The sequence below is a fragment of the Neodothiora populina genome (assembly GCF_041146345.1).
Source record: "Neodothiora populina strain CPC 39397 chromosome Unknown canker_contig_3, whole genome shotgun sequence".
NCBI classification, from domain to species: domain Eukaryota; kingdom Fungi; phylum Ascomycota; class Dothideomycetes; order Dothideales; family Dothioraceae; genus Neodothiora; species Neodothiora populina.
In genome coordinates, this window is record NW_027191417.1 from 477846 (window position 1) to 492669 (window position 14824).

At 50.2% G+C, this 14824-nt stretch overlaps 6 protein-coding genes across 6 annotated transcripts; 2 read left to right on the plus strand and 4 right to left on the minus strand.

The window, feature by feature from the left end:
* Positions 1-573: 573 nt before the first annotated feature.
* Positions 574-1221, minus strand: AAFC00_004574 (uncharacterized protein; the record flags this gene model as incomplete). The annotated part of the gene is made up of 3 exons (XM_069344238.1): positions 574-602; positions 666-960; positions 1051-1221. The coding sequence occupies 3 exons, from the start codon at positions 1219-1221 to the stop codon at positions 574-576; spliced, it is 495 nt and encodes a 164-aa protein (XP_069196657.1).
* An 828-nt stretch (positions 1222-2049) lies between these two features.
* Positions 2050-2762, plus strand: AAFC00_004575 (uncharacterized protein; the record flags this gene model as incomplete). The annotated part of the gene is made up of 5 exons (XM_069344239.1): positions 2050-2177; positions 2312-2382; positions 2442-2514; positions 2575-2637; positions 2723-2762. 5 exons carry the CDS (start codon positions 2050-2052, stop codon positions 2760-2762), a joined length of 375 nt encoding a protein of 124 aa, XP_069196658.1.
* Positions 2763-3467: 705 nt separating this feature from the next.
* On the minus strand, positions 3468-4569 carry AAFC00_004576 (uncharacterized protein; the record flags this gene model as incomplete). The annotated part of the gene is made up of 3 exons (XM_069344240.1): positions 3468-3562; positions 3627-4416; positions 4516-4569. The coding sequence occupies 3 exons, from the start codon at positions 4567-4569 to the stop codon at positions 3468-3470; spliced, it is 939 nt and encodes a 312-aa protein (XP_069196659.1).
* Positions 4570-4981: 412 nt separating this feature from the next.
* Positions 4982-8764, plus strand: AAFC00_004577 (uncharacterized protein; the record flags this gene model as incomplete). Its single annotated transcript, XM_069344241.1, has 5 exons — positions 4982-5008; positions 5062-5102; positions 5169-5289; positions 5349-8434; positions 8500-8764. 5 exons carry the CDS (start codon positions 4982-4984, stop codon positions 8762-8764), a joined length of 3540 nt encoding a protein of 1179 aa, XP_069196660.1.
* A 1262-nt stretch (positions 8765-10026) lies between these two features.
* Positions 10027-12345, minus strand: AAFC00_004578 (uncharacterized protein; the record flags this gene model as incomplete). The annotated part of the gene is made up of 1 exon (XM_069344242.1): positions 10027-12345. The coding sequence occupies one exon, from the start codon at positions 12343-12345 to the stop codon at positions 10027-10029; it is 2319 nt and encodes a 772-aa protein (XP_069196661.1).
* Positions 12346-13094: 749 nt separating this feature from the next.
* Positions 13095-14655, minus strand: AAFC00_004579 (uncharacterized protein; the record flags this gene model as incomplete). Its single annotated transcript, XM_069344243.1, has 4 exons — positions 13095-13864; positions 13915-14128; positions 14182-14362; positions 14423-14655. The coding sequence occupies 4 exons, from the start codon at positions 14653-14655 to the stop codon at positions 13095-13097; spliced, it is 1398 nt and encodes a 465-aa protein (XP_069196662.1).
* Between the last annotated feature and the right edge of the window lie 169 nt (positions 14656-14824).

The window sequence follows — 14824 nt, forward strand, 5'->3', positions numbered from 1 at the left end:
TGTTGCGTGGAGGCTTTGGTGACAAGGGCTTCCACTCGTTCCTGAGTTTTGATAGACACTGTTGTGATACTAAGAAGAATGCGAGGTATGCAATGGGATAATCAACGAGATCCTAAGTGCTTGACACGATTTTGTTCTTGTCTATGTGATAGTGAAAGTGTAATACTCTTGAGCTCTTTACAACGTTCGACAAGGTGTGCGGCGATCGCTAGTTGGGACGAGCACTACTGTATATCGGATGCTTCTTTTACCTATCATTTATCCATCCAGAACTTCTACATATGCGTCGAGAGCCATGGGACGGTTTCGACTGTGCAAGCCATCTCGCATCATTTCATTCAGTAGATCGTTCCCAGATAACTAATAACAAGTCTCCTCTGGCATGCTACTATTCGCGTTGTACAACAACAGGAGAAACACCCCACAAGTCATGCAATGAGAATCTTTTGTCAATTATCAAAGTAAATAATGCACATCGTGACAAGGTTACCCATGAATCACGAGCCCTGAGCACGGAGCCGAGGTCCACTATGACCAAACGTCGATCCATTTGCTAGATGTGTATGTGCCTGGCTATTCAATCTTGTATGCATCATATATGACTACACAAGAATGCCCCCATTAGTCACTTGATCAACCCAAGCAGAAAGCGAGGAACTTCTCACCTTTGGCACCTTGTCGAACCCCACTGCCGACCCACATGCGAGTGTTGACAAACAAATATCTCTCATCTCCAGTCTCCATGTCAATGTAGAGGCGGAATCTGTAGCTCGAAGGGTCGACGGTGTCAGCTTTGGCCGGGTCAGCAAGAGCTTCGAGGACCTCGCGAGGACCAGTACGCCAGCCTCGAGTCTTGATGCAGATGTATGCCGGCACGTCATCATCTGTCTTGAGGAGATAAGCAGTGTCAATCTTAGCCGACAGATCTGACAGGACGACTTGGGAGTCTTGTCCTCCAGGCTATTTCGAGGTGTAAGCTTGGTCAGCGACGAGTAGACGATCAACAGCGTTACAGGCTGGGAACCCATCCATTTCATTGGTTCGGCGTACCTCGACGGTCCCCCGACCCCATTCTGCTGTCCATCGACCTCCAGTGAAACTTATCCAGTATCGCTGACCCTGGGGTCCTACTCCTACGTCGATTTTGGGGTTGAGATCTACTTCTATATGTAGCTCATAAGCTAAGCTCGGCTTTGGAGCATCCGGAGTGGTCGAAGCCATTGATAATGGTGTATGTCTAGAGGGATAAGATATCAACAGTGAGCAAACGAGATACAAGGTATGATAGCCCCAGCCGGTATGATTGGTATGCAAAGCGGTGTGACTATACCATGATCATACTATATTTATAAGAAGAAGGTCGATTGATCGGAACTTCATGGATGTCATTATTAGGGCTGGCACAGATGACATAACGTTGCTCGATGGCACCAACCCGACATAGTGAAAAGTGAAAGCTTACCATCATACTACAGGCTGTTCGATTACCTTTGTAGCTCGGTAGTATATGCAACACTTACTGTCACACAGCTCCTTCGTCGGACTTATAGGCGATTGGCTTGCACGCTGTGGTTGAATAGGTGTGACTGAGTCCTGCCTGCCACGCGAGCCGACGAGATATACAGCTGCTATAATAGTCAAGGTCCAGTACTTACAATTCCCATGTACTTTAGCCTCTGAAGGCAGGCTGAAGATCAGCACCAGGCATAAGACATTCTGGAACAACAGCCCCTTCCAACACATCTCCATGTGCAATTGCTAAATTCAGGCACGATGGATGCCGTGACGAATCAAACCAAAGCAAACCGCCACATTGCGTTGCACTGCGAGAATGACTCGTGTTTATTCATCATAGCTTCACCCCGCAAAAGCAGAAGCTCGAATCATCGAATAGCAACCCAAGTTGCGTCCCCTTCTTCTTAAGCCACGTTTTTTCCCACCTTACTCACAACCATTCAAATGCTCCACCGCCTTCCTCGCACTCTTCTCCAAAACAAAACATCCACTACACAAATCTTCTACAGATCTTTCCGCTCCACAGCTATCAATATGGGTGTTACCAAGAAGGTTCTCAGCCAGGGTGATGGTGCCACCAAGCCCAAGGCCGGTGACAATGTCAAGATGATTTACACTGGCTGGCTCGAGGATGCCGGCAAGCCCGACAACAAGGGCATGCAGTGAGTGCTTTCGCTTTTGTGTCACTGTGTGACTTTTGACCTCTTCTCTTGCCCAATTCGCTCGCCAATTGCCAACACCTGAGGTGGAAGTCATGGACGGCAGTCAGGACAAATGCTAACATGAGAGATCTCAGATTCGACTCCTCCGTCGGCCGTGGTGACGGCACCTTCCCCGTCAGAATCGGTACTGGCCAGGTCATCAAGGGTGAGTTCTTATCTCCAGTACTCTGCTTCGTTGACCGCAGAGGTGCTAATGCTTCACAGGCTGGGACGAGGGTATCCTCAGCGCCGATGGCGGTATGACTCTCGGCGAGAAGTCCACCCTTACCATCACTGGGTTCGTACAAATAATCCATTAGTTCATACGAATGAACACATGTGCTAACTACAATGAAAGCGACTACGCCTACGGTCCCCGCGGATACCCTGGACTTATCCCTCCCAACGCCACTCTCATCTTGTAAGTTCTCTTATATTTCTAACCAACTCTACTTCTGCGTGCTTGCTATCATTAAAGGATACCTTGCTAACCACAATGTGCACAGCGATGTCGAGCTCAAGGCCATCAACGGCAAGTCTGCTTAGGGTGGTAACTTATCCGATGACTGGTAAAGGAAACAAGTAAAAAAAAGAACCCATTGCTTCGATGGCTGTCTACTTTCTCTTTTCGGAGAAGTGTCAAGACATGGCCTCTTTTACGTAGACCTTAGAATTCAAACAAAAGCAATGGGTAATTGACACCGACTTTTGACTACCTCTTGCCTTCCAATCGTGACTCGATGATAGATCGTAGTAAGATGAATGGCCGATGATTGTGTACGGAGTAGATGTCGGAGATTCTTATGTCAGAAGAGCAAATTATGCTAACAATATGTTGGCTGCTTGGCTCAATGGTAGAGCGTCCGCCTCCTAAGCGGAAGGTTGTGGGTTCGAGTCCCATGGTGGTCGAGAGACACAAACGTACGTTTTTGTTTCTGCTAGGCTGTATATTCGCCAACGATCTTGTTGTAGTCTCTCTTGTTGCTGCGTAATGCGCAGATGACTATTGGTTGTTCCATTTTTTTTTCACGCCGTTTTGTTGATACGATGAGGAAAGTTACTGGGGTCTCAATTTGACGCACAAAGAAACGTATGGTATGGGAAATAGTGTATAGAGTGGCAGATTGAGAGCATCGACAGTGAGGAGTCATGTGCATGCTCTCGGGAGTTCGAAAGTAGACGGTAAAGCTATGGATGAAGGGTTATCTAGAAGTCGGAAGAAAGAAAGTGAATAATGGAGAGAAGAAGAAATCAGATAAACACGACCGCCTTGCTCGGAGCATTGTCTTCTTGCTGCCTGGCTTGCTCGAGCTTGAACAAGAGGTGGGAAGTACGTATGTACAGTTCTGCAGCCTGGTATCAGTTCTCGCCTTCTCTCTTTTCTTCCTGGCTTGCAGAAAGAGGACTTACCCTGGAACTCAATGTGGTAGGAGACAGCGACTTCATCTTCACTTGCTATCAAGACGGGATTGTCGCGCTTCCATTTTCTCTCCGTAACGGCACATCGGACTCCAACAGTGTGGTCGCCTTTGTTGACCCATAGTGTTCTATCATCAGTAGACGGATGATGTGGACCTTGCGATGACTGCGGCCAACCAGGCGCCTCTCGAGCTCGCTCTTTCAGCCAATCTCGCCATACTCGGATCATACCGTCACATACGTCCACGACCTGAGTGAACAGGCCCTGTCGCCCGATCTTGACCATGTGAGCGACGGCACATAGCTGCGTGAACAGTTCCTGTGGATCAAGACTTATCGTTTCGCCGATGAGGTCGGGCTCTCGTTCTTCACCGTCACTGGTCGAACCCTCTGCCACGGCATCGTCTGGTGGAGTGAAGGTGCGCGAACCAGGGATATCGCCGGCGGGATGTCGTCTGGTAGGCCTTCTAGGTGGCTCGGCGCGTTGAGGACGGAAGCAGGAATAGAGGTTGCCTAGACGGCCTATCTTGCCCGCGTCATCTGGAGAGGCAAGGGTCGAGTGGAGATTCGGAGTACCGAGGGATTCACAGTAGAGGCCGGTGGCGGTCAGTTTTGCACTGGGAGGGAAGGCTTCGAGGTAGAGAACATGGTCTGCCAGGCTGGCGGCTGAGGCGAGTCTGTTGTGCAGGAGGCGGACACAGAGGGCGTGGAATCGACGGGATGTGGGAGATATATGGAGGATGGTCTTGGTGGGGAGGGGCTCGAGGATGTGGTACAACAGCTGCGTCGGGGTTGATCAGCAGCTCTTCTTCGGTGCAATGATGATTTCAGCAATTTCAAGATGCTCTATAGCAACTCGGTCATGAACAATAAGATATACCTCATTGGGCAGGGAGTACACCCCGGCAGATGCACGATGCATGGGAGTAGCCATGTCTTAAGAGGGGAAGGGATACGGTGCTCAGAGAAGTGCAGTTCACGATGTAAATGGATCAAACACACAGTGTCGGCGCAATATATGTCACAACTGAGTCAAAACTGCCTCTGCCTCTGCCTCTGCCTCTGCCTCTGTATACAATGGAATGGTTTGATCAATAATCGACATGGATGGATTCTTATCGCCTTGTGACGATGTCAATTGGGGGGAGGATCTAATCTCTTATCAGACCCTGGGCCTGTGGCAGACCTTCCCATCGGCGTTTGCGGGCTTGGCATCCTGAGGATGTGGGTAAACAAATGATTCGGAAGGTGCGCGCGCAAAGTAAATAACAAAGACGACTATTACACAACGACTCGACAACACAACTGATCCCTCGAGCGCAGTTGCTTGGTAGACACTCGCCAATATGAGAGTCATTGAGGTCATCATAGATGTACGGTCCCCATGCGCCATGACTCGATCAGGACTGACCATCAACTCTCACAGGGCTTCAAGTCGTATGCTGTGCGAACGGTGATTTCAGGATGGTGAGCCAAATCCCCTGTATGGAGCAGACAAACCATCTACTGGATATGTGCTGACGAGTCTCAAAGGGACGAGAGCTTCAATTCCATTACTGGATTGAACGGTTCTGGAAAATCAAATATCCTCGACTCAATATGTTTTGTTTTGGGCATCACAAACATGACCACTGTTCGCGCGCAAAACTTGCAGGTACATGGTATCATTTTGTCTGACTTTGTGCGTTATGCTGAGATTATGCGCCAATGCAGGATCTCATCTACAAGCGCGGACAGGCTGGTGTCACCAAGGCCTCGGTGACAATCGTCTTCGACAACAAGGATAAATCTACCTCGCCCATAGGCTTCGAAGACTACCCGACGATATCAGTCACCCGCCAGATCGTATTAGGGGGAACGTCGAAATATCTCATCAATGGACACCGTGCTCAGCAGACCACTGTGCAGAACCTGTTCCAGTCTGTTCAACTGAACATCAACAACCCTAACTTCCTGATCATGCAGGGCAAGATCACAAAGGTCCTGAACATGAAGAAGGAAGAAATCTTGGGCATGGTCGAAGAAGCCGCCGGAACGAGAATGTTCGAAGATCGACGAGACAAGGCTTTCAGGACCATGGCCAAGAAGGAGATGAAGGTCCAGGAGATTGTTTCTCTTCTTCACGACGAAATCGAGCCCAAACTCGAAAAGCTCAGACAGGAGAAGCGCGCTTTTCTGGATTTCCAACAGACCCAGAATGATCTGGAGCGCCTGACCAGACTAGTCGTTGCGCACGACTATCTCAGAAACAAGGAAAAACTCAAGTTGAGCGAACGAGACCTGCAGGAGAAATTACAACGACGGAATCACCTCGAAGCAAATGCCGACACACTGAAAAAAGAGATCGAGTACCTCCAAGAAGACATCCAGAAGGTCAAGGCAACCAGGGACAAGGAGCTCAGGAAAGGTGGCAGATTCCAGGACCTCGAGGACCAAGTCAAGGATCATTCGCATGACATAGTACGTCTGCAGACTGTGGCCGACTTGAAAAAATCGGCATTCGCAGAAGAAGAGGCAAACAAGGCCAAGTTCCAAGCCGCCGTCAAGGATCTAGAAAAACAACTGGGTGAGAAGAAACAATTACATGGACAGCTACAACAAAGATTCGATGCTGCCAATGCAGACCTCCACAGGCAAACCGAGGAAGTCGAGAAGAAAGAGGAACTTGTACAGAGTCTGCAGACCGGTGTCGCATCCCGAGAAGGTCAAGAGAGTGGCTACCAGGGACAGCTACATGAAGCACGCAATCGCATCAGTGCTGCTCAGACCGAGCAGGAGCAAGCCAAGATGAAGATCACGCACATGGAGAAGCGCATCAAGGAGGATGAGCCTCGCGCCAGGAAGGCTGAGAAGGAGAATGCCACTCTGCTTAACGACCTCGAGACCCTACGATCACAAGCAAAGAAGCTCGAAGCAGATATGACCAAGTTGGGCTTCGAGCCGGGCCGCGAGGAAGCTATGCAGCAGGAGCAGTCTCGACTCCAACAGCGCATCCGCGAACTCAGAGGACAAGCCGATGGCCTGAAGCGAAGAGTTGCAAACATCGACTTCACTTATAGTGATCCATCCCCCAATTTTGACCGCTCCAAGGTCAAGGGTCTTGTTGCTCAGCTATTTACTCTTGACAAGCAATTCACAACGGCTGGAACAGCGCTGGAGATCTGTGCAGGTGGTAGGCTATACAACGTTGTCGTTGATTCCGCGGAGACTGGCACGCAACTTTTGCAAAAGGGAAAACTGAGGAAGAGAGTGACCATCATCCCTCTGAATAAGATCACTGCCTTTAGGGCATCGGCCGAGAAGCTTGGGGCAGCGAAGACGCTCGCCCCAAACAAGGTCGACCTGGCGCTCAACCTCATTGGCTACGAGGACGAAGTCAGCGCTGCCATGGAGTACGTCTTTGGAACCACTCTCATCGCCGAGGACGCGGAAACAGCGAAGAAGGTCACTTTCGATGCTTCTGTGCGAATGAAGAGTGTCACACTCCAAGGTGACGTCTACGATCCATCCGGTACCTTGTCAGGAGGAAGCTCTCCCAAGAGCAGTGGCGTTCTCGTCACTCTGCAACAGCTCAATGAGATCGAGAGAGAACTCGAAATGAAGACGGAGGCTCTGCAAAGGCTTCAGACAGTCATGTTGCAGGAGAAGCAAAAGTTGGACGCTGCAAGGAAGATGAAGCAACAACTCGACCTCAAGACACACGAGATTAGTCTCGCTGAGCAACAGATCAACTCCAACTCGTCGTCTTCCATCATCCAAGCCATTGCAGACATGAAGACACAAATAACAGAGCTCAAGGCCAGTATTGTGTCGGCCAAGACCAGACAAGACGAGTCGGCCAAAGAGGTCAAGCGCATCGAAAAGGACATGGCAGACTTCAACAACAACAAGGACAGCAAGTTGACCGAACTCCAATCTTCACTCAACGCCCTAAAGAAGACTCTGGCCAAGAACTCTGCTGCCATCAAGCCTTTACAGCAAGAAGTCCGTGATGCAATGCTAGAAGCCGAACAGTGCGGAAGTGACTTGTCCGCCGCCCAAGAATCTCTCCAAGACGCTCTGGTGAACCTAAAGACCGCACGAGAGGAAATGCAAGCCATGGAATCGGAATGGTCCACCGTACGAAAAGCGCACGATCTCGCCCAGGCTCAACTCGAAGACGAACGCAAGAAGCTGTCTACCTTTGATGCGGAAATGGCAGACCTGGAGAAAGCAAGTCGCTCAAAGTCAGCACAGATCACCGAAGAGTCGCTAGAAGCTCAAAAGCTAGGCCATCAAGTCGATAACTTCTCAAAGCAACAACAAGCAGCCCGCCAGACCTTGCAAGCCATGGAAGCAGAACACGAATGGATAGCAGACGAGATCGACTCCTTCGGACGAGCAGGTACACCCTACGACTTTTCGGGTCATAACATGTCCGAAAGCAAGAAGAACCTAGCAGGTCTGAGTGATCGCTTCAACGGCATGAAGAAGAAGATCAATCCCAAAGTCATGAACATGATAGACAGCGTGGAAAAGAAGGAAGTGTCTCTCAAGAACATGATGAGAACGGTGATCAAAGACAAGAAGAAGATCGAAGACACGATTGAAAGCCTAGACGAGTACAAGAAGGAGAAGCTCTTCAAGACGTGGGAAAAAGTGAACAAGGACTTTGGCGAGATTTTCAATTTGTTACTGCCAGGCAACACGGCGAAGCTCGACCCGCCCGAAGGAGGCGATATCAGCCAAGGTCTAGAAGTCAAAGTGTGTCTGGGCAAAGTATGGAAACAGAGTCTGACAGAACTGAGCGGAGGACAAAGGTGTGTTTACCCAACCCCCCCCCCCTTTTTTTCCTATCCCCTAAGCCCTTACTAACAAAGAACAGATCCCTAATAGCCCTCTCCCTGATCCTATCCCTACTCCAATACTCGCCAGCACCAATGTACATCCTAGACGAAGTCGACGCCGCCCTCGATCTCTCACATACGCAAAACATCGGCCGTCTGATCAAGACGCGCTTCAAGGGCTCGCAGTTTATCGTGGTCAGTTTGAAGGACGGCATGTTTCAGAATGCGAACAGGATCTTCAGGACGCGCTTCGTCGATGGTACTAGTGTTGTGCAGGCGCTCACGGCGGCGGATTTTAAGTAGGAGGGCCTTTTTGGGATTCTTGTTTCTTGTTCCTGTGTCTTTATTTTTTCTTCTTGTCTCTTGTTTGGGTCTTTCTAGGCTTGGATATTATGCTTCTATTTCTGGTCTTGGTCTTGGTCTTGGTCTGGTTCTGGTTCTGGTTCTGGTTTGGTCCGTTTTGGTCGGTGGAGGGGTTTGGATTTTTGCTCTGGCTTGGGTTCACGAATGGTAGTCGTCGTCGTCTTCGGAGGGATTTCTTCATTAGTCGTGATGAATCTTCAGACTATCATCTGTATGTTACGATACTTGAGTATTTTGCACCTTCATCATCATCAACAACAACATCAACATCACGACGGGGCCAAGAAATGAAGAAAATGAGCGGCAGAAAATGAACATTCGACCCTTTGCCTATCCTTACATATCGATTTCCATCTAGGAAAGTCCTGCCTCACCTCCCTAGTCAAGACAGCTAGACTAATTGAAAACCAAGTCGAAGCTACCTAGTTATCGCCACCTACCTTGACCATCTCACGTGCATGACATATATGCTAGAAGGGAAGTGGATCGACACACATCGACGTACAGAGAGAAAGGTGATTTGGACGGATGGTTGGTCACTCATCTCGACGACGACGATGATTGACACTCTCGCACTAAAGATCTTGTCCTGTCTATTTTGTTTATACATACATACATACCTTGTCGCGTTCGAGTCTCACACTCATCGTCTCTTTGAAATGTACTTTGCGTCACGGACAGGGTTGGGTATGAGATGGCGCGGCGAGATGGGATGAGCTTCTACATCCACATGTTGTTCGGAACTCACACTCGTCGTTCGAGCTCCCTGTATTTACTTGGTTTGGGGATCTACTCGCTTTAGGTTATGGACAGACAGGGTTGGGTATCGATGCGATATGGCGAGACAGAACGGGCACCTCACTGTTTGTTTTAAACTGCACAGCTCGGGTCGCATCGAGTTGGATGCAAGCATCTCTTTACACAGAATAGGCACGTTCACAGACTGGCACAGCAAATAAGGACAGAGAGATTGGTTTCAGGATGCTGATGACTTTTTTTCCCCTTTTGATTATTAATCCCCCTACTGCCGTAGGTACGATATCGATGCATGTCATGTCATTCAGGGTAAGATCCCCTAGAAGAAAAGAAACCAGAAACAGAAAAAAAACAAGGGTTGCTAATGATATGCTATAGCCTCGATAACAAAAAAGGAGACGACCTTCGTTAACGCAGACAGACGACTTTGATTCGTGACAAAACGTCTACCACTCGAGGGGCTCGTCCTTCTCCTCACCCCGGTTGGTCTTGGGGACAGGAGCAGCCTTGACCTCGACGGGACCCTTGCGATCCCGGCGAAGGTAGCCGGATCCGTCCAACCAGGGCGTCTCCTGCGTCCTCCTCTTCTCGAAACGCGCGATCTTGTCGCCCTGTTGCATGGTGAGACCGATGTCGTCGAGGCCGTTGACGAGACAGTGTTTTCGGAAGGCCTCGACGTCGAACGAGCAGATCTCGGAGCCGTCAGCGCGGTTGATCTTTTGGTTGACGAGGTCGACTTCGATCTCGCGGCCGGCGGCGGCTTCGGCGAAGACTTTGTCGAGGGTGGCGCGGTCTTCGATTCGGATGGGCAACATGCCGTTCTTGAAGGTGTTGTTGAAGAAGATGTCGCCGAAGGACTCGGCGATAATGCAGAGGATGCCGAAGTCAAGAAGGGCCCAGGGAGCGTGCTCACGGGATGAACCACATCCGAAGTTGGGTCCCTGCACAACAAGGATCTTGGCCTTGTCGTAAGGAGGCTGGTTGAGGACGAAGTCAGGGTTGTTGCTACCGTCGGGCTTGTAGCGCCAGTCGTTGAAGAGAGCACCACCGAGACCGGAACGCTTGATCGTCTTGAGGAATTGCTTGGGAATGATGGCGTCGGTGTCGACGTTGGCGCGGTCCATCGGGGCGGCGATACCCTTGAGCTGGGTGAACTTGATCATGCCAGCCGAGGCAGGTGCACCCGACTCGACGGTGTTGCCCTGCGATGTCTCGTCCAAATCCATGATCTCCTCGAGGTCTGCATCCGACTCGGGGTCCATGGCGTGGGCTGCCTCGACCTCGACCTTGTTGGGTGCCTTGCCGGTGACTTGCTCGAAACCAGCGACCTTGCGGACGTCAGCCAACTTACCAGCAAGGGCACATGCAGCGGCCATTGCAGGCGACATCAAGTGAGTGCGGCCCTGGGCTCCCTGTCTGCCCTCAAAGTTACGGTTCGAGGTAGAAGCACAACGCTCCTTGGGCGAAAGGATATCGGGGTTCATGCCGAGACACATGGAGCAGCCTGCTTCTCTCCACTCGAAGCCAGCATCGACGAAGATCTTGTCAAGGCCTTCCTGCTCGGCCATCTCCTTGACCAGGCCAGATCCGGGCACGATCATAGCGCGCTTGATATTTGAGGCAACCTTCTTGCCAGTGACGATCTTGGAAGCGATTCTCAAGTCTTCGATACGGGCGTTTGTGCATGATCCGATGAAGACCTTGTCGAGGGTAATGTCCTCCATCTTGGTGCCTGAAGTCAAACCCATGTACTCGAGAGCTCTCTTGCAGGCCTTCTTCTTGTCCTCCTTCTCGAAGTCATCAGGGCTGGGCACAACACCGGAAATAGGCACGACGTCCTCGGGGGAAGTTCCCCAGGAGACGGTAGGCTCGATGTCCTTGGCATCAATGAAGACATCGATATCGTACTTGGCTCCCTCGTCACTCTTCAAGCTCTTCCAGTATGCGACGGCCTTCTTCCACTCGGCGCTGTTGTACTTGGGTGCAAGGGGCTTCCCCTTGAGGTACTCAAAGGTAATCTCGTCTGGTGCAACCATGCCTGCTCTGGCTCCACCCTCGATGGACATGTTGCAGATGGACATTCTAGCCTCCATGGACAGACCACGAATGGCACTGCCGCAAAACTCAATAACGGCTCCGGTACCGCCGGCAGTACCGATCTGTCCAATGACGTAAAGAACGACATCCTTGCTGCTGACACCAGGAGCAAGCTGTCCGTCGACTTGCACTCTCATGTTCTTACTCCTCTTGGTGATGAGAGTCTGGGTGGCGAGGACGTGCTCGACCTCACTGGTACCAATACCGAAAGCCAAAGCGCCAAAGGCACCGTGGGTAGAGGTGTGGGAGTCACCGCAGACAACAGTGGTGGCGGGGAGAGTGAAACCCTGCTCGGGCCCAATGATGTGGACAATTCCTTGTCTCTTGTCGCCCATACCAAAGTAGGTAAGGTTGAACTCCTTGACGTTGTCCTCCAGAGTGACACATTGTATTCTCGAGTCGGCCTCTTCGATGAAAGTACCAGCATTCTTGAAGCTCTTTCTTGATGCGGTAGGAATGTTGTGGTCGACAGTGACGAGGGTGCAGTCAGGTCTTCTCACCTTCCTGCTGGCATTTCGGAGACCTTCAAAGGCCTGTGGTGACGTGACCTCGTGCACAAGATGTCTGTCAATGTATAACAAGACTGTGCCATCCTCCTTCTCGTCAACAATGTGGTCTTGAAAGACCTTGTCATAGAGGGTCCTAGGACCTGTGACGACGCCAGGCATTTTGCTGGTTATTTTTTTTTTTTTTCTCTCTGTTACTGATAGAGAGTGATCAATGGGGTATATTGCAAGTGAGTAGGACTAAATGAAAACGGGACTGATGACAGAAAGTCGTTCAAGCGTGAGAAGATTGGGATATGGGAGGAAAATAGATTTTAGCAGAGACGTCTTCTCCTCCTTCCAGCAGCAGCGGAGGGGTTCGGTTTGTCTTTCTATGTCGATTTCTGTATATCAGAGGGAGCCGATGTCGGCGGAGTGGGCGATTATTACAAACAAGTGGCGATGATTCGCTGCTCAAAAGCTACTTTGCCCCGCCTTTGACGATCGGAAGTCGCGTCAGACCTCCGGAATCGCCCTCGTAGATCTGCCAGAGAGGCATTTGTCGCACTTTGTGTCTCAGCACTAGCGCTTGTCGCCGGCTCAGAGGGTCAGCGATATCTCCACACTGTTACTCACTGCCGATACCGCCTCTGCTGCAGTGCCCGTGAGACAAACATCTACACTTTTGCTGTACGAGACACAGTACCTGACTGCAGATCCGCTGATATCGCTGAGCAAGGTCCACCTCTCGCTCATACAACACGAAAGCCTCCTGCTGCTTTGGGTCTTTGGGGACTTGTTCACAGCGGTCCGCCATCCGATCTTCGGACATTGATACAAAAGACAACATTTGATGGAAGTAATGTGAGACCGTGTACACAAATTACCTAGTTTTTAATACCCTATCTGCCGTACAGTATGTCATGGCAGCTTTAAACCACATTGTAATATCGGTTATCTTGCGAAAATACGAGAAGCGCGAGACGATGGCGCACCAACAAACCCAGTAGACCCACTACCGTCTGCATGACGACTATTTCGATGGCAAGACGGTCCTCCCTCTTGGGTCCCCTCCAAACAAGCCACAGATTGAGGATGGTGAAATTCGAGACTGACGTGACTTTTCCCTTGTCGTCCGTCTCAACGTCCACGAGGCGTATTTTGTGCAGTATCTTCAGTACCTCGCCGACAGTTGTATTCAGGGGCTTGTCGGGAGACATGACTGCCCTCGACGGTTCGAGTAAGCCATTCCGTGAATTGAATCTTGGTAGACGGTGCCTGGGACACGGTACTATGCCAGCGAGCTGAGGCACCGAGTACACAAAGTTGAAGATTTGTGGCACAAACAAGAGCAACAACGTCTTGCTGAAGTGGCCCATGATTCCCACAACAGCAAACACCATGCCAGCAAAGTAACAGTAAGTGTCTCCAACAAACACTTTTGCAGGGAACCAGTTGTGTTTGAGCAGTGCCAAGGAGACTCCGATGAATGGTAATAGCAGGTAGACGGAAAACAAATGTGAGTCTTCTGCTGGGTGCGGGTGAGGAGCGGATGGTATCAGATAGAAGCTGTCGTTTAGCAGAAGCAATAACCCGATGACCACCGACTGTGCCACTTCAATGCCGTTGATGCCGGCCAAGATGTTGATGCTGTTCGTGCAGAAAATGGAAATAGCAGACATGTAAAGGTAGTAGAGTGATCCTGAGCGTCTTGTTAGTCGATCTCTCTCTCGTTTCTTGAACAGAACATACCGAGGTCGACTAGCTCTCCAAGATATGGCTGCAAGGGAACCGGGACCACAACATGTGTCACTCCAAAGTCGATGAAATATAGACCGAGGATAGGGAGTGAAGCAAAAGCAGGGATGAAGAACTTGTGTCTCCATCGAATGTCGAAGAAGTCATCAATGATACCTAGAATGATCACTGTCGCAATGGTTCCGTATGCGAAGCCGTATGCAGCCAACTACTGCGCATTAGATCCACAGTAAACATCTTCAGCGTCCCGATGACACTGACCTTCTCAATCGGAAAGTGGTGTAAGAAACGACCGGTCTCAACTTCATGGACTTTCACAACCACATCCTTGTTTCCACCTCCTGAAGTAACGGCGACGATGTCTTGCTTGAAGGCGAATGGGAGGAAGGCGATTATACATAGCAAATATGCCAAGGCACTGACCAGACCCATCATCTCAGGACTATTGCACAACCATCAGCACGTACATGACATAGTTGGAAAAAAGATGGTATGAACAAACATCTCAACGGCTACCTTCTTCGACATATCCTTGCCCTTCCGGCCAGCCTTCATGAATGCTTCCCCAGTCCATCTGATTATCGAGTATGTCGCGGAAAATGCTAGTCCACTCAACGCGAGCGACGCGAACAATGGTGCTCCATCTTCTCCCCAGCTCTTATACAACATGCTCAAGCAAGCCACGGAACAGGTCAGCAGTGACCACGTTTCAGTGGTATCCAATTCGCCGTTCATGTTGTTTAATAGTATCAAAACTCGGGCGAAGCCATTAGTAGTATATTCGCCTTTTTTCCTCCCCTTGCCTCAAAGATGTAGAAGTGAAATTGATGTTATGTTTATTGCAAAGTGTCAACTTTCACATGCCATGCAATGCGTCGTGAACTCAGGGTCAGCCAGGGTCTGG